The sequence below is a fragment of the Tinamus guttatus genome, unplaced genomic scaffold (assembly GCF_059628265.1).
Source record: "Tinamus guttatus ecotype Peru unplaced genomic scaffold, ASM5962826v1 Tinamus_guttatus_pri_ptg000323l, whole genome shotgun sequence".
Taxonomy (NCBI): domain Eukaryota; kingdom Metazoa; phylum Chordata; class Aves; order Tinamiformes; family Tinamidae; genus Tinamus; species Tinamus guttatus.
In genome coordinates this window covers 2,146,433-2,166,126 of record NW_028288857.1, presented here as the reverse complement: position 1 = coordinate 2,166,126, position 19,694 = coordinate 2,146,433, and the positions used below count along the sequence as shown (strand labels likewise).

Genomic DNA, 19,694 nt, shown 5'->3' with positions numbered 1-19,694 from the left:
AAACTGCAGGTATTTGTGTATTGCCTTCTTAAAGCACTGGACAGTAGTAGATCCCCAGCAGTGAGACAACTCATTTTATATAGCTGCATTAAAAAAAAAATTACACTGTAAAATACAGTTATAAACCATAGTACTTCTAAAATACAGCAACTTTCCAGGTCAAAATGAAAATTAATAGGTGGAGAAAAAAGCTCCAAGCTCTTGATAACCTATTATCTACATTCATATTTGAAGCACATTTAGTATATTTCTATTGTTAAAACAAAACTACAAGTCTGTTGTCAACAATTTACAATAAAATTTGTGATTTATCATTTTTCTAATTCATGAGGCTTAAGAAAAATACGTCTAAAAAAACCCTAAAAAATGGAAGTAGTCCACATATTGGTAGTCTACTGACAGTTAATAGCAGCTGTGTAAAGCAGATATTTCTGAGTTGAGCTGTTTTGTTTTTTCAACCCAATGCAGCTTTTTTTTTTTTTTCTCCCCGCAACTAGGTCATCTGAATCATCTCACTCAGCAGGTATCTGATGGAATATGCATTAAAAATGCCATGTACAGAGATGTTCAGAAGTTTTGGGAATGTGTCACTGGAACGAAGGCTGTGCGTGAATAAAGTGCATGTGGGAGAATACAGGGCTTAACTGAATAGCCAAAACTACTACAGAAAGAAAGAAGGGGAAGCAGAAGCAAAGTTTGAGACCTTCTATCACATGCATTTTTTTATTTTTTTGGCCTGTTCGTGAATGCCAGAACTAACAGGTTATTCTAATATACAATCAAGAACTTTACTGGCCTTTAAATCTTGCAATTGCACAGGGATCCATCGCTTCTTCCCACTACAATCAACATACTACAGTGTATGAAATTTTAACGTCCCCGTAAACATCTTTCAGCCTTCTTTTGTATTAAGAGCTCCAATTCTTTCAATCTTTCAATGTCTTCTAGATCTCTCATTATTCTGCTCTCATTTCTTCCTTAAAACATGGTACCAAAACTAACATTCCAGTTAATTCTTTGCCAACACCAAGCCAATGGACAAAGTTACTTCATGCATCTTCTTTGCACACACATTTCACAAAAGATTTCATGATTAACCTCCAATTTTCTTAAGAAACTTAATAAAGACTAACTTTAAGTTAAACTAGTCCCTTGATTCAGTCCATTCTTCAGCCTACAGACAAGGGATTTTGGAAGGGCACAAACAGCAGGGGATTTTGGTACTCCCAGATCTGGCTCTATCTGCAACAGAATGTATGTCAAAACACGGTTGCAGTATTTTAATTTCACTCATGCCCTTCTTTAATTTCATCCTTTTTTTTCCCTCAGACCACTTTTTTACCCTTCTCTAAAATATCAACGTGCTGCAAAATTAATAAGCATTTGCTTTATTTCATCATGCAGATAATTAAAACATTGAACTGAACCAGATCAAGGGCAAACTTAAAGAACATCGTTCAACACAGTTTTGCATTTTGACAGCTACCAGCAAGTGGTACTCTTGAGACACAGTCATTCAAATCAGTCTTACTCATTTTATGTTGTACGTCCAAACTGCACGAGAATATCGAACTATATGAGAAGCTTGACCAATGCCACCTTCCATAGCCTGAGAGTGGGACTACCTGATACAGGACACTTGCAGTGACAGTAAAGAGGAGACAGGCAACATGAGACAGACATCTCACCCACCTAAAGGCAAGTGGCTTTTTATTTCTATAGTCCCTCCTCCCCATTCTCCTTTCACAGAGCATAATATACCTTTATTGTCATCAGAATAGTTTTCTTAAAAAGCGTGGCGTGGAACTTCTGCACACTAATTATATCTTGAACTTAAAATTACAGGAAATTAAGTCACATTAAGAACAATCACCAGATTTATCAAGTTAAGTGAAAGTCTCTTTCCCCACCTATACATCAAGTGTTCAGTTCCTTGGGTGGGGGGAGAAGCAGGATGGAAGTGTTTGAAGGAAAAACATGGAAGTTAACCCAAAGCTTAAGACAGAAAATTATTTCTTAAGTCTGGAGCTTAAGACAACAGCATTAATATCTGCTTTCCTACCAAACAAAAGGGTTTCTTCCCCCTTTAACAAGAGCTCCAGAGCACAGGAATCTGCATTTCTATTTGCAGTATATTAAGAACTCAAATACTCATTGGACAACTATTTCCACTCGGTGGCTCTCAACTGTAATTAGCTCAGTTCATGGATCACATTAATTTCTCATTTCTGCAGAAGTCAGGCGCAGTCTTACAAGTTGAGCTTAGACACTTGGCAGTGCTCTACTTGCCAAAAATCTTAAGAACTACTGTGCTTCAAAAGGCTCAGAAGATTTAGAACTCCAACTTAGGTACAACCAAGATGAATGCTAAAAAGTTTTCTGCTATACCCACCTCTGAACACAGCAATCAAATCTGAGGTAACACTACTGAACTCTAACACACCACCATTACAACGCCAGCTATTCCAGCTGTGAAGGATTACAAACAAGGGGTAGAATAATACATCCCATATTTCTAAGAATTGACTTAGCATCCACTTGCATGGAAGGGAAGACTTCTGTTCAGTACCTGCAGCCTGTAAATAAGCCTGATAACAATAAAACCACTTTTTAATCATTTTACATAGCAGATATACACAAAGAGATGTAGCTTTAAAACATAATTTTCTTTAAAAAAAAGATTAAAATGGATCTTACCTCAACAGAACACCGTGGAGTCACAAAGAACTGATTAAACTCATCAGGGCTGAACTCCCCAAAAATATACTAAAAAATAAAAGAGAAAGATCTTTGTTAAAGAAGGATTAAATCTGATGCAATTATGTACAGTCATAGTAAAATTTAACAAGATATTGGCATTTAAAATGATTTGTGTTGAGCCTGAAACTCTCACTTTATTTCCCTCCTTACTGGAATAAATAAATAAATAAAACCCCATACAGTATTTGTTAAGACTTCAGAGGGTTTACTCCAAAAAAGAACAAACAAAAACCACAGACTCCCTAGCAATTACAAAAATTTAGCTTAAAATAAGCACGTGTTATATACACATATATAACGAATGTGGAAATAGTATAACCATATTGATGCTATTCAGTTTAAAAATCTTAATACAATCCTATTTGCTCCACAAATAATTCTAACAATCAAAACAAACCAGAACATTTGTTTAACAGCTAATTGTTTTAAATAATATTCCCCCCAAAAAACCCAATACTATCAGCTGCGACAGTACAACACCCAAACAGAACAGAATTCTTAAATTTCATGAATGGCTTCATAGTTCTCGGCACAGAACTTAAACTTCCTTTATGCTCTCAATACAACTGAGACATTTTTATTCAGTATAATAACTGGAATTTATCACCCTCCCAAAACATGCTGAATCATAACTACACTGTATTTTTCAGACCTTTTTTTATGTACTCATGCAAAAAAGAACAAACCGAAAAACCTCAAACCCCTAAACTATAGACTGTTAGAAGCTGCACTAATCCAGTTCTAACCAACCCCACCGCCTTATAACAATATATTCTTTTTTCTCTACCAACATTTTCAACCGAGGTACTGTAGGCCTAGCACTTCTTTCAGAGCAAAAAAGACAGTGCTACTTTTCAATTAGGGAACAGAAGCCAAAATTAAATAAAGCGATTATTAATATTATCCTAATAGAATCACTTTACAAAACAATGAAGTATTCACGCAGGGAAACACTGTGCAGATGCAACTGTTTCTTCATAATTGAAAACAGGACACAGAAAATTTACTAACCTCTAATCCAGAAACTAATCCTAGTCAAAGTACAACGCAAAAGAAAAAAAAAATTCTATTTCCCCACAGGCAAATATCCCTTACTACTTGGATGAGAAGAAACCAGAATTTTATTTGATTTTATTGATAGCAGTGCGTAACACCTGCAAACACAGTCAAGTTACAGTTTATAACAAGACAAGTACCAGGCCATAGGATTGCTGGAACTAATCTACCTTCTTATTCTCTACTTCTTAAGTCATCCAATCTCTAAATAAATAGATTCTGCAAGTTAAGTTTCTAGCTCTCTCTCTCTTTTTTTTTTTTTTTTTTTTTTAAGGCATAACTTCCTGCTGAAGTGAAAAGGAACAGACACCCCATCATTTAGCAGGTATAATAATATTTACCGCAAAGAGGATGCAGAGGGAGAAAAGCCACTGCCTGTTAACATCCAAAACACAGTGTGAACTCCACGACTGCTGGCCACGCTGTCCTACAGCCCAATAAATTGGCGTGGCTGCCACTATAAAGATCAGTTACCTCTATGCAAGAATACATCTGATTTTAGCTGTGAAACGTAGCTTCAGAAAGATACCACCATACCATTTTACATAGTTCAAACGTTAAAGGTTTTTCTGCAACTGAAGCATCTTTTTTCCTGACTAAACATATGTCCACCTCTAAATTTGCAGGTACTTCATAATAGCTTGAGGGCGCAATGACAGACTGGGACTTCACCATACGAGCGTGGAATGAAAAGTGTTTTCCAAATACAAACTGGTTGGGACAGCTCGAGTACAGGCAAGGACTGCAATTGCTAACACAGTATATAAGGCAAGAGAGGTGTCTTGACAGAATAAAGCGAAAATGGCAGATACTATGTGAATTAGTTTAATCAGCAGGGTGCCACGTCTTTAGAAGCACTACATTTTTGAATAATGCAATATCACAACTCTAAGACTACAGAAAGTAGAGCGCTTAGCAAAATCCAGGACTACTACCATGAATAATATATAACCTAAATATGGTTAAATGTTGTTTGTATAGATGGTTGTGTCTGGCAACACGCAGACACAAAATATTACAAATTATCACCAATGAAAAGCAAGACTTAATTCTTTCAAAATCTTCACAAATTTTGAGGCAAAAATTAATCTGCTTGGGTTTTTCCCCAAGCAAAACCAGTATTCAATTACCTATTTAAAAAAGTTAATCTTAACTAATCTATAACCCCCTCCCAAAAGCAAAAAAAACATGTTTTAAAAGCATGTTAAATATTTAGTAGCTGAGGAGATAAGCGGTAACCCACAAACAAGGAAAGAATCGTACTTAATGGATAGTCCAGTGTTCCATCAACATGCAACATGAAAGAAAGTCAAGGGGACCTCAGAGGGGAAAAAAAAAAAAATCTGCCACAGTTTTGCCCCTAGACTTATTTTGGCAAATACATAATCCTTAAGAGGCTTAATTTGAAGTCAAATGCACCCTCCCTCTCCTTCTCAAACCACCTCTGCAACCTACAGCTTTCTGTTCCAGCTCTGGGAAAGGAACAAGTTTTCTGAAGGCTCTGAAGGATGAAAATTGTTAAACTTCAAGTTCTATCCCCACTGACTGTTTTTTGCTGTGTACTCCTTAACAACTTATAGAACAAATGCAAACGTTACTCCACTGCCTGAAATACCACTGGTATTCCAGTCTAGCAACAAGAAAGCTCTTCTGGAGGAGCGCAAGAAGGAGGAAAACATATTACACCATTGCTTGTCCTAGAAAAACGAGTAGTGAAAATAGCGCTCATGCATCAGCACTTTGGCATCACCTGTGCTTGGAGAGAGCTACAAAAATGAGATGTCAGCTTCTGCTTTCAAGCAGCATTAATGTGGCTTTCATCTAATAAAAAAAAGCTCCAGATCTCCCAGCCAAATTAGTTTTAACTGTAAATATTCTCGCTTCAACTGCTTTTTCTACAGATGAGTTAAAAATACAGCTTTTCCTTAGAGGTAGCAAGAAATAGTCCCACTGTATCAAACCAAAAGGCCTAACAAGTCAAAAGTACTTCATATACAAACCGAAGTGACGAAACAGTCCATGTACAACATAAGCTCTGCAGCTTTGCTCACCCAGCTGCTTCTACAACGTGTTCTTATTCCTAAAGCTGTCTGGATTACCTGGAGTAGAGGAAAATAAACCCATTCAGAGAGAAGCCCTTTTGATACTGTGGAGAAACTAGCAAGGGAAACAAGGGTCCGTGTGTATGAGTGCACGTGGCATTTATAAGCGGAGATAACGCTGTCAAATTATTCATCCCACAAGCAAGTATGGTGTTTCTGTCTCATCCTTTACTTCTTTCCCACACTTTGAGTTGGTTACCTCCATTTTCTTGGAAGTGTATGGAAAGACACCATTTCCTGAGGTTCCTTCCTCAAGAGGAAGGAATCCATGAAGATTTAGTATGTGTATTATTACTTAATTTGATATAAAGCTTTCTGAACTCTCAAATCCCAAGAAACTCCTTGCTAAGACATTTATAAAAACATAGACAGGAATGAAAACAGGTTCATATTTTTTCAACACTGGATTTTCAACGAACAGCCTGTTAACTAGAAGTGCACTGGCCATGTTTGTTACTGTGCAGTCTGCCATACAGCTATATTTCAGGAGAACTAACTTCTCAAAATAATTCTGCTGATAGTAATTTTAAATTATACCTTGGAATTTATGGAAGAATAAGGTCTATTTTCATAAGTAAGAGTTTGGCAATGCTGAAACTCTGGACATATAAGTAAGCTTCACCATGGTGGTGGAGAGACTGTGTACTAAAGCTTTTAACAACTGAAAACACAAATTGTGAGCAAATTGTTAGCAAACCTTGCAGCCCTTAATGACTAGCCTGGAGCTTGAAACTAGATCATTGTAACAAATCTTGTGCAGAGCGTCTGCAGAAAGATCCAAGCTGGGTAGGCCAAATGTAATCCATGAGTCACTGCAACTTTGCCTCCGTACCATTTAAGCAATCGAAGGCTCAAAACTTAGCACGTAACTTGACTATTACTTTTTCCAGCTTAGTGCTTCTTAGATATTATTACAGCATTCTTACAGCTCAAGAAAATGTTTTCCAAATGTTACTTGAATTATCCTGAGAGGTATTTATTCCATCATAGGAAAAAACAAACAGCAAAAAAAAAAAAAAAGGCAAAAAAAAAAAAACCACCCTTAGAAACTCATTTTGTAATCAGAGAGAAAAGAAAAGGATCATTGCCCAGCATGAAAGCAGCAGTTAGTCGTATCCACAGTTAATGGAAGGACAGGTTTAATGAACAACTATCATGTACAGCCTGACATTAGAATGGGTGCACATAATATGGATCGGAACTACTTACTATAAAGCCTGTAATCCAAAAATGTATAGAAACAGAAGCAATCTTTTTTTCCCCCTACATTGACTACTAGTTGTCCTTTTCCATAAAAATAATTTCCACAGCTTTGACCACACATTTAAAATAAGATCAGTATCCCAATCATTAATCATGAAAAAAAAAAAAAAAAATCTGTCAAGACATCAGGCAATTTCTTACACCAAAACCTAGTCTATTCACACGTTCTCTTCATTCCTTATCAAAAACAAGGTGCTTGTTGGAGCTCTTCCATATCAAACAAATAGCAGCTGGCACAAAGTTCAACTACCCTGAAAAAGCTTATCTACAAAGTGCTGATTATAGTTAGTGGTGGGAGCCACACACTTGCTCTGCTTTCCTTTTTTTTTTTTTTTTTTTGAAGAGGAGCATCTTCCCTGCAGCTTCCACTAGAAACAAAGGTAACAGCACTTCTTCCTGTGCTACGCAAACAAAAGCTGCAGAAAACAGCAGTGATTTGGGGACTACAGAAGAAATACGTAGTAAGGACCTGCTACATAGCTAGCAAAATGGGAGGATGAAAACTAAGGTGTCAGAGCTGATTCCATCAAATTTCTTAGCTCCCTGGAGAGTAAAAGAAGGAATTTCTGACACCTTTGCACCAGCATTTCCATCAACTACAAGCCCACAGAATATCTGCCAGTGCTTGAGAGCAGTAACTTTTTCCAAGCTATTTTAATGCAACCCATTAAATGAGAATGAAAGCCAAGCATAAAAACACTCTCTTACTATTTTTTTTCCAAACAGGCAATCATTGTGATTATTAACAGAGAAAAAAAAAAAAAAAAAAAAAAAAAAGCTTCCAAAATCAGTATATAGAACCTTCCTCAATTTTGAAATCAAGAACAATGGTCAATAAAAACAACTGTCCCTAAAACTCTATTTTCAGGAGTTGGAAAATACCAGTTTCAAGCTGTTGGCTCACAGCTGAACAGATAAATTTAGTTCAGAGCTCTGCTTGCACTGAACTAGTTTCGGAATTATTCTGATTTACACCTGAATTATTCTGATTTACTGTAGTATGATAAGCACTGAGGAAAAAAAAAAAACATGAAGTAACTCAAGAATACAGCCAGTTTTACTACTATTTTATTATAGGTGGGGCAAGCAGGACAATCTTGCCCTGTATTTCCCATTAGAAAAAACCCACGTGTTAGCTATTTCTATCTTAACCACACTAAAATCACACATGCCGCTACCTTCAAGGCAACTATTAACCTTCAAATAAAGTATAAAAATAAATAAATAAATAAAGCATGCAGAATTGGACAAAGCTGTAAAGGAGTAGAGGGTGGCAAGGGAAGTGAACAAAAACTACAACAAGGCCTTGAGTTTTAAGAAATTAAACACAGTTGAATTAAGCACCTTTTTAAGTGGTTTAGGAAAAGAGATTACAACCAGTTAGACAAAATATGAGAAACAAGCTTTAGATGAACAGAGGATATAAGATCAGAAGTTATGGGTGGAGACAGCAGAGAACAAGAAATGGACAGAGCCTGGCAGAGTACTCTTCAGAAACCTAATTACCACCCTTAATTCTGGAATCACATTATTTCTGTACTATTATCACAAGTCTGTTTGAAACCAGAGCAGTACGTATCTCAATTTTTCTGAATAATATTCCCTTCTCTTGTGAATTGCTCCATGACCTTAAATAGAAGCTTTCCATGCCTCTTCCCTGTAGGCAAAGGTTCTAACATTGGAGCTGCTGCACACAGGTTCTGGAAAGCCACCCCATTATTTAAGATGAGGAAATTAAACAACAACAAAAAGCAGATTTCTAAAATCAAGTTCTCAAAAGGAAAGCTGCACAAAAGTTAATATTGATTTTATCTTCATCTGATATCAGCTCCTTTATGTATGATACCTTCTTTGCTCATTTCCACAATCCACATTTTCCCAGAGAGCGAACAGAATACAGACCTGTGCTGAGGATGATTCCTCAGCGAGCAGTATAGCAGACTGGCGACCCAGTTTGTCAAGTAAGCTGAGAAAAAACACTTTAAGATCAGCAAAAGTGGAGGCGAAGAAATGGAAAGCCTCTGAATAGCTGTAGCTAAGTCTCTTGGAAAACTAAAATCGATCGCTAATAGCACCAGAGCTAGACAAGTCACCCACACAATGCTTTTCACAAGCAATTACTCAGAGTAGGATTTAAGATAGCTAATTTTTCCCTCATCTAATTTTAGCTATCTGGTCTCCATCCTGACAAGGAATACAGATTAGCACCTTAAGAAGGCAATTTAGCCCACCTAGGACTGATGCGCTTGTTATGGGCCTAACTTAACAGCTCACTCCTGAACCTCAGAAGGGCTGAAGGTTCAGAAATGTAGCTGAAGGAGATCTACCGTGCGAAGCCCTGGGTTATTCTGAATATTCTGCAAAGTCCTATCAAAAGAGCACTGGCCACTTTTTCCTCCTGCTGAATTCACAACCCCATCTTTTTCTCCCGTGCTGTTTTTGGTACACACTGAACTGATCAGTGAGATGATTTTCCTCATTAATCTGACACTGAACTCCCACACACACCTTTATTGGGAGAGAGGGGGAAGGGTAGGAATGTGGTTGCAAGAGAAGGCAGGGAGCCAGGAGAGAGCAACAGATGCAAGTGGTCAGGAACAAGGGAGACTGGAGTCATAACCTGCAAAAAATGGGCTATAATCTCATAAAAACACAACAAACAATGAAACTTCAATATCAAGAAAAAAAAAACATAGTAATTGGTAAATGACTGAAACAGAATAAAAAACAAAACACAACTACCACCCCATGCATAATGGTAACTCCCCTACATTTTAAGCTCTGCAACTGTTACTCTGTTCTCTCCCTGTAGGAATTTCAAAACCCTTCCACTACTTCAGCATGTGCCAAGTATCTATGCTACATGGTCTCCTCACTGACAGGAAATTTCTAGTCACTATCTAATATTTTGACTGAAAAAAAACAAATATACATACATGTGCGTGTGTGTGTAGCTATCCATTTGCTCAACAATCCTAACAGTACTACACAGTAGAAGCCTGAGAGAATGGGGCAATATCCATGACAACAACCTTATATTTTGAAGTGATATACAAGTTAAAATGAAAGTCAGGACACTTCATAAATGTTAAATGAAGTTTCTGCCTGTTCCTCATGGAGCAGTTTGATAAGGTATCTGCAAGACAATTTCAAGTGGATACAAAACACTTGCTCATAATACATTCAAATATACTGCTGCAACTAAAATACAGACAGTAAACATTAAAGATCCCTTTTTTATGGCAGTATTAAAAACTGGGTATGAATGTGACAGTAGGTTTACTGTATGATAATGATACTTTTAATTTTAAAAACAAGTTTTTAGGAAGCTCATTTCAAACGAGTGAGCCCTGACAGTGATGCTACTTCATGTCTGTCTTTATAGCAGATCTTCTGTCAGCATTCAGATTTCTTTTGTACAAGTGAGAAAGACGTAAAACAGGACTGACAAGATACTTCCCATCACATTTACAATATTGAAGTTACTGGAATTTAAATTCTCTTACTTTCTGAGGAAAAGAAACTGGACTAATCCAGACAGCATACCCTGACATACTTTCTGCTAAGACCACAGTTTCTGCAGTTTTGTGCAGTGTCTCTGCTCACCTCCATGAAGAGGTCTGCGGTTCAACATCATCCATCCTCTCCCTCATCCAACTGCAGGGCAAAGGAACTAGAGCATTTTCATGGATGCCATGTAAGCAAAAGCAAATTGGAATCTAATCTCCAACACTGACAAGGTTGAGCAACAAGGGTAAAATCACTACCACACATTTCAGCCCATGTCTTGTGAATTTATAATATTTTCCATACTGAAGCAACACCAAATCAGACAGTATTTGAAGAAGGAAGGGGAAAAAAAAAAAAAAAAAGAGAGAGCTTCTAATATGACATGTTTCTAATGTGACTTTATTTTGTCTCTTTTTGTTCCAAATGCAGTAAAAAATATTCTTACAAAACAAACAAAAAACCCAATTACAATCACACATACTATTTGTATTTGCAAATACAGCTAGTTCAGACAGCAAATACTACATGAACTAAGAAGATTTCAATACTGATCTCAGATATTGCAACTTTTTGTTGCTCCATAAGCACTGATGAACTGGACTCTGATACTTGGGAACTGACTGTCAGAGATAACATATTAAGCTGTTCTGCACTCATTAAAGACTTTTTTTTTAAAAAAAAAGCTGTCATGAAATAAATAATTTTGAAGCACAAATACATACAACATTTGTTATGCAAAATAAAAACACTGTAACAGACACAGGCTTTTGGTCAAGTCCAAATTTTTAGGTCAGAGAAACCACTAAAAAAAATCTAAAAAAAAAAAATCATCAAATAAACTGTAAAGGTGTGCTAACATGGAAATATGGTACATGCATGCAACCACACACAATCAAGTGAGGGATCCCTTTAGCTCCCTGCAATTTCTGATCATGGTACCTACCACTACTAGCAGCAGCACAAAGCAAAGGAAATGCATAATACTCGCCCTAATGCAAATGTTGACAAGAACTCCAGGAAATTTCCACTTTAAGGATGCAACTATACCAAATCAGAAAACCCACAGCAACTTTTATGTCACAATCTTTAGTACTGGGTGTAATGGATTTCTACTGCCTTTAACCTTCCCAATTACGGAAGCTCGTTCTTTGGCAACAATCAGAACTGAAACAGCACAAGCCGGCAGCGAGTATTTACAGTCCTTTCGACAAGCAGCAACAAGTGACCACTGCAATCCAATTTTGCATTTGAACAAAAGTAGGGTTCAAAAGACTGTGAGTGTGAACTTGTGACATGAGCAAATTTAACAGCTTTATTTCTTCTGCTCTAAAAGCTGACTAGTCTTCTTTTACACTTTTATGATTTTGCTGTGCTTCCATTTTCTGTTGCTTGCAATTCCAGGATGATCATTTTGGGTAGCTACTTCCTGCATACTATGAAAGCACCTAAAGAGCATTAAGCCTTATTTGTTGTCTCAAGTTCTGTTAGGAAACTATCACTACATGCAATTCATAGAAACTTAAACCTCTTGTTAAGGGAACAACAGCCTATGAAAGTAGACAAGGCAGCCAACACTGAACTGGCAAACTAAAGCTAACATTATAGTTTTTAGTTGAGAAGAAATGAAATATTGAGAATTACGTAAATTATCTATGACTTCCTTCCAACTTTATACCAATTAACAACAGTGCTCCACAGAATAAAACTTTAAATAGTGGCATATAGTTGCGTTCTGAAGACGATAGGAAAGACTGGCAAGTAGGCTTTCCAGGCTTTGCAGACATTACACCAGTATTTCTTGCTTTTTTTTTGGTAACCACTGTTATTAGAGACCATATGATTTAATGGACAGACTAAATTAGGCTGCAACTCAAAAGAACTAGATTCTTCTTGCAATTCAATTGTAATTTGTGCTCAGGATTCCTCTATTTTTTTTCCTTTATTTTTGTCATATATACCCATATTATAAAGTCAAAAAAGACCATATTATGTACCTCTATAACATCAATTTTAATCAAATCCTCTACCAGCTAGAATAGTACAAAAATATTGTTTGATTGGTTATGATTAGACTATTTTCTCTTTTAAATGAAACAACTGAATTTCTTCACTTTCCCTTTTTATCCATCCAGATACTTTTCAGAAAGAATCAAGAATTAGAGATCAGTATTATCAATAACTTGCCTCTCCCTCCCCTTTCTTGCTGTCACAGCCCAGTTTCATTCACTTCCATCTTGTAAAGAAGGTAAATTCTCATTTTCCTTCTTAAGCCTTATGCTGAGCACGATCAAAGGGGTGACAGACGCAACAAAGACTTCACCAGAAAGCTGGGAGGGGGATAATCTGTAGTTTGATATCACACATATAATTTGAAGTCTTGATAAATTCACACAACAAAAGTCAACACATCTGAAAAACTTATTCTTATCATTTGATAACCTCCTAATCCTGTCTGCACTCTGGGAGGCTGCAATGCTAATAAAGCAGGTTATCTTAAGACAACTTCAAAAAAAAAGTTTTTCTACCCACTGTAAAGAGAAAATTTACATGTTCCCATTGAGAGATATGTGCATACGACAAAACTGTTAAATCCTCATGAAAAGGAGAACATTTTCTTAACAGTATAAGGATCTACCTGCACAAGAATACCACTCAAATATAATAAACTGCTTTCATGACAAATGCCTTCACTTTCTTTGCAATGAGAAAGTATGATTTTTGTATTCTAATTTACACTGCTAACCTGGAACTTCATGGAAAAAATGAGGCAGGATACTTGTAAAGTATCTACTGTAAGCTCAACATGTTGTATGAAACAGAATGGAGTGAGGGAATGTAACGTTTCTATTTCTGCTAGTATGTTCAGGTTAGTTCAAACAAAACAAAAATAAGAGGAGTTTAATAAAAGACTTCAAAAATAAGAGATCCTTTCTCATGATATTTACAGAGATGATGTAGAGTTTCTTATAGGTAGGACATTCTACCTCTTCCCGCTCAAAGCAATCAGCACTCCCTTTATCAAAATAAGACAGCTGGAGAATTCCTGATGATTTTCATTGAAGGTAATGTTAACACCAACTGGAAAGTTGTTCCACATGCCTGCCTTCCTTAGATTACGGAATTCCAAGGAAAATCACATAAACCACTTCTTTTAGAACTCTTACATATGAGGATGGGAATTCATACACGATTCTATAAACAGCAATAGTCCCCAAATTGTGTTATTTTAGTTTCTACTGCAGTAATTTTTGTAACTATCAGAAGAATTGGAGATCTCTTTCCTACTTTTAAATAAAACATATGGTACTTTTCTGTAAGGTGTACGCTTTAAATAAGCCCAATGCAATCACTATGCCAGGGCTACTGTGATTTATACTACCTCCCACCTAACTACAGATTAAAAAAAAAAGAGTTTGCAGCATGTGCTAAAGATTTTGTGATGTCAAACAAGGGGAAAAGAAAGGTCTTATAAGTATTTAAAGCATCAGGGACATGCAATTAGATTGGGTATTAAGACTCAAATACGAAGTTAAAAAGAACATACATGAAAGTTCTGTTCTCCTGGGTGCTAATGGATGCATTCTCAAAAGCGCTAATCTTGAAAAATTATTTACAGTGATTTATAGGAAAAACAAATACAGTTAAGAATTCACTGTTATTGGGAATATTATCTAGTATAAATAGTCTTAACCTCAAAATTACAGTATCGCAAAACAAAAAACAGGGTTTATAATCGCAATTATAAAATAGCAGACTATTCTATTATAGAGTGTTACTATATGTACCCACACACATCTTCACGCATGCATTTTTTTCATCATGAAGCATAGCCTTTTGTTCCATAATCCCAAGTTGTATGCTTAATGATAACACATAAAATACTTCTACTAAAAAGGAAAAAATGCAGTTGTAGCATGTTTAATTCTTTGGAAATGAGCATCTACATTGCTGAAATGGCATTAGAGTGACAAATGACTATAATCCAATGGCCCAAGGCCAGCAAGTTCTATTACAACAGATCTGTCTGTTTTGTACGACACAGCACATTGCAGGCATATCAATAAACAGAAACTCAAAAGCCAAGTTTACCTATAGCAGAACTCCACTTTAACTTACAAATATTTAAATAGCTACATGAATGAAAATGGTTGTAGGCAACTGTCTACAAAAACTAGACTTGTTAATATGCATGTGATGGGTCCATTTTCTGAACCAGTGCTATAAGCTAAAATTCACAGAATAGCATTGACTCAGAAAAACTGTAGCATTTTTATTCTTTTATTTGAATGTTGGCATTCAAATTTAAGCTCTATGTCAGTTTTTCCAGACTTCCTTTTTAAGTCAACCAACCCACGATCACGCTACTCTGTGTGGATTTATCATTCACATTTTAGAAAGACAAATGATACCTCCTGGCCACCCAAACTAGGTGCTACTTTTGCAGCCTGAGATCACGGAAGGCCAGAAAAGCTTCTCTCTACAGGGGCAGGTGCTCTAGCAGGCGGCCAAACAACCAACTCTGAACAAAGAATAAGGGATTCTGAAAGGAAAAAAAAAAAAAAAAAAAAAAGGAAACTGGTGGCGGAAAGGAGGATACGAAAAAAACAGTTGCTTTACCCCTTTAAAACACAAAAGCAGGACCCAGCAGGATAAGTGAGAAGCAGCAGCTATGACAATATGATGATGCACTCGAACACCTCTCCAAACTCATCCAGTGGTAGCGCTTGTCCAGAGCATCTTTCCATTTTGTGCTTAGGGTGCCACCTCCCAGACACATCCATTTCAGTGTTTTTCAGGAACTTGACAGAAAAATCCACACTGTCCTCCCTGCAACTACTTGATCCTGCCAGTAAGGACACCATCATGTTGGAAACATACACATGGACGCAAGGAAGCCAACACAAGAAACTCATCTAGCTGGATAATAACCATTTTTTTAAGATTATTTTTCAGGCAGATAAATTCCTAATCTAGGTTACCCACAAACTTTAGGCAATGCAATGTAAAAGCAGTGCAGGAATAAGTGGCTACAGACTGTTTTATTCCAGAAGGAGTGCCGGCTTAAGGGAACACTGAACTACTCCCGTGACAGGGAGCAATGCTGCAAGCCAGCTATAAAGAAGGGAGTTTGCAGTGCAGGATTTCACGGAGTCAAATTGCACACTGTATTCTGAGTTCCAGTTATTCTGGTTGTCAGGCCAGATACAAGCTTGGGTAAGGATGAGCAGCTTATGAGTTCGTTCAGCTTTTTCCAAATAGTAACACTACTGGTTTTTACTTCAACCAATTCAGGGTATATTTAGAGTGGTAGTAAGTTAATTTGAAAGCAGACTAACAGTTAAAGAACAAAACAAGCATAAATGATTCATTCTGCCTCGGTATCCTTTCTTCTGTTATATTTTTTTAAACAAGATTTATAGATGAAGTCTTTACAGTAATCCATTCATTCATTCTAGTAAAAGAGGATAAAAAAGTGACTGAAACAACTGCTCATCAGGTTCCTACAGAGGACTACTATTTCTGAACAGGGAAATACTTGTCAAATCTTCCTTTTGTAAAAGAAGAATTTTTAAATGTCTTATTTGAAAAATGGTTTCAATTTTATCTAGTGTCAATCAGCTCATATCTGTAGTGTCACACAGAACCTGTAGTGATACAACAGGTTTACTACCAGTTTGTCTTAAGAAAAAATATCTTAGATTTTAAATATACTCCGAACACACCCAGAAGCCTAAGAATGACAGCAACACTTAAGAATCTGATTAAATGATTATGAAATAGCCACATGGGATACAGAGGTACAAACGTCCGGTATATCCGAACTGTACTAACATATTCTGATGCACCTTTTGAATAGCTGACCATACAAAATTAATCTCCCTTTAAAAATATCTGACACGGTTGTATTTCAGGATTCACTCGTTAAGAGTATGTAAGCCAATTTACTGACTACTTCTGCACACCTCTATATGAAACTATTAATTGGCAGAAGCTTAATAGCACATTTTATAATATTTGGAGGAATATGACTTTCTAGAGGATTTTTTCCCCAAGGGACAAAAAAATGCCTCAATTATGGCAAACTAAATGCTTCTGCCTAGAACTACGCATTATGAAATAAACATAATGACTAGTGTTATTTACACTTGTGCTTAAAATATATGACTTTCATCAAAATCCTGTCAAATTTTTCTAGTAATCTTCAACATTGTCATTCTAAAAGCAAAAGGAAGTATCCACATGCAAAACTATGCCCCTAAACTTATCTTCATGTTCTCCATTCAAAGAAGTGCAAAACACTGCTACCTTATTTCAGCATGTGCTGTAGCACTATGGCGATCCAGAATTCATGCTCATAAAAATATGAAGCACCACTTAAATAAACAGTTTATAGTATATGAGAAAAAAAAAAGTCACAAGAGGCTGTGCTTAATGACATAAAGTTAGCATCAGCTGAAAAAAAAATTCCTACAGATTCATATCCTGACTTATACATAAATTTAAGCAGCAACCCTCCAGAGACCTAAATGCCTACCTTTCCTTACAGAATGGTTTGATCTACAGCACAGTACTGACACCAAGTAACTACAAAGGATCAGATGCAAAGACTTCCACTTAACAACAACAACAACAAAACAAACCAACGAAACAAAAAACAAGTATGAGAAAAAAAAGATGAATCTGCATTCTCACTTTAATTATGGCTATGCAGTGTTTCAACATAAGATGTACAGCAACTTAATTAAGTACAGACATAAAATTGCCCTTTATTGTTCTAAATCGAGAAAAAAGGTTGCAATGAAAATCCCACAGCTTTATTGAATTGATTACATGCACTGCTGTCTAGTATTTTGCTCTCTAGTATTTAAGAGAAGGAGAAAGCAGAGAGTGAACCAGTTTCCGAGTTGGGCAGTCTCTTCCACACTTCCTTTTGATATGCACTGCTTTCTAATTATCATTCATACTGTCAGTCAAGCAACTCACTAGAACCAGAGTGGAATTCCTCTGCTGTGCAAGAAAATCTTAAAAAAATACAAAGTTTTACAATCACAGACTCACACCTTCCATTTTAACAAAGCTCAGAGCCTGGAACTGTCCCCAGAACAAGTACCACAAAAAAAGATAAGAGCTCTTCAAAAAAAAATCATTCTTGATAAAAAAATGTCACAATAGTTTTCATCAGTTGCAAACTTTGCTTTGGAGCAGTCAATACCACTGGTGTACAGGTGAGCACTTTAGTTGACTTTCAGAAAAAAAAAATGGAAAACAGGGAATAACATATCATCATATTAGAAAGACTTAAAATTTCAATAAAGAACTTCACATAAAAACCACACTGCTCTTTAGTATATCTAAACTTAACACGTTGAGTTTTCTAGACCTCATGACTCTCTAAAAAGAAAGTTTTATGAAGTTTTACAAATATACACTCCAGTACAACTTTATACTGCCACAAATTTTTGCTTTAAAGTTTATTTAGGAAGAGGGAGAAAAAAAATGAAATAAAAACCCTCAACCCATTCAACCAGTTGCTTTGTTTTAAGCACAAACCAAACTAGCTGCGGGAATCGAGGCTTTTGGCTTGCGGAAAGCAGCCAGGGTGGCTGCGGAGTCTGCGGGGGGTTCGGTGAGGGGGATCGGAGGGGCTGCACCCCCCTCCCCAACCACCACCCCCTGCGGCACCCGGGTGCGTCGACGTTTGCGGAGGGTTTGAGCGGGTGGGAGAGGATTTGCAAATCTCCTTATTTCTTTCCCATTTTAGAACCTCCCCTGCCGCTCTTGCCCCCTCCACACACAGAAAAACCGCGAGCTATGGAGCGGCCCCCAATCCTCCCCCCCACTTTTTCATGGATCGGGTGGGGGGGCAGCACCGAGTGCCCCCCCGCGGGGAGGGCGCCAGCAGGGCCCAACCCCGCGCCGCGGCGGGGCCAGCAGCGCCCCCAGGCCGGACCGCGGCCCCCGGCCCCGCGGCGGCTCCATGAGGCTGCAGAATCGCCCGGGGCCTAGTCCCGGCCGCCACGCTCCCCCCTCCGGCGAGCCGCGCCGCGGCGCCCGGCCGCTTCACCGAGCCGCGAAAAGGGCTCCGGGAGCCCCGCGGGCGGCCAGCGCGGCGGCGGCGCCTACCTGGGCGCTGTTCACGGCCATGGCGCCCCGCCGCGCCGGGGAGCTCGGCGTCTCGCAGGCGCCTCACGCTGCTGCCCCCGCCGCCGCCATCTTCTCTCTCGCACGCACCAGCCGGGCGGGCAGGCGGCGCGCACTGCGCCTGCGCACGGCGCCGCCGGGGAGGGGCGCCGCGCCTGTGCGCCTGCGCGCCGCCTCCCGCCGCGGCCGCCCGGGCGGCGCGCACGCGCAGTGGCGGCCGCGCCGGGGGCGGGGCGGGCAGGGGGGCCCGGCGGCGGCGGGGGGCGGCGGCCGCGCGCTGAGGCGGCGGGCGGGGAACCGGGCGGGGAACCGGGAGGCGCGGGAGGCCGCGGGGCGGCCGCGGGGCCGAGGCGGACGGAAAAGCCCCGTTTTGGGCCGCCGGGGCCCGCCACGAGGCGGGCGGCCATTGCCCGCCAGGGGCGCGCGGCGCCGCCTCACAGCGGCCGTTTTGAGGCGATGCCGCCGCCGAGGCGGAGTTTGAAAGACTCAGGAAAAAAAAAAAAAAATCATCCCAGAGAGCGATAACGAACTCGGCGTTTGTGTCTGGAAAAAATAATAAGTGACTAAGCCTATCTCATGATTTTAAGGGGACTGAGTCATAACCGAACGCTTCTGGCAACACTGATCCCCTCTCCCCAGGCAAGAAGCCATTGAAGAAATTCTTAATTTGCTCCTTTTTTTTTCCCCCCCCTTAAACTACTGGATCCTGTAAAAACAGACTTTGGTTGGGGCTTGAAAAAGGCTTCATGTTATAATAGGGGAGTAAAAAACCTCGCAGAGCTTGTCTGGCTGAAGGCAAAATTCCCAATCCCGCCCCTAAGTGAACGGGCTGCGTTTGCTGGAAAGCAACAGCAATGAGCA

The 19,694-nt window shown here is 38.7% G+C and overlaps 1 protein-coding gene across 1 annotated transcript in view; it reads right to left on the bottom strand.

Annotated features, from left to right (window-relative positions):
• Positions 1 to 4,491, bottom strand: part of USP10 (ubiquitin specific peptidase 10) — a 28,742-nt gene extending 24,251 nt beyond the window's left edge. Inside the window, exons 1-2 of the mRNA XM_088529108.1 lie at positions 4,354 to 4,491; positions 2,698 to 2,766 (exon numbers count right to left, since the gene is read on the bottom strand). Of these exons, the coding sequence (XP_088385234.1) occupies positions 2,698 to 2,766; positions 4,354 to 4,491 (207 nt within the window). The remainder of the gene's footprint in view (positions 1 to 2,697; positions 2,767 to 4,353) is intronic.
• Between the last annotated feature and the right edge of the window lie 15,203 nt (positions 4,492 to 19,694).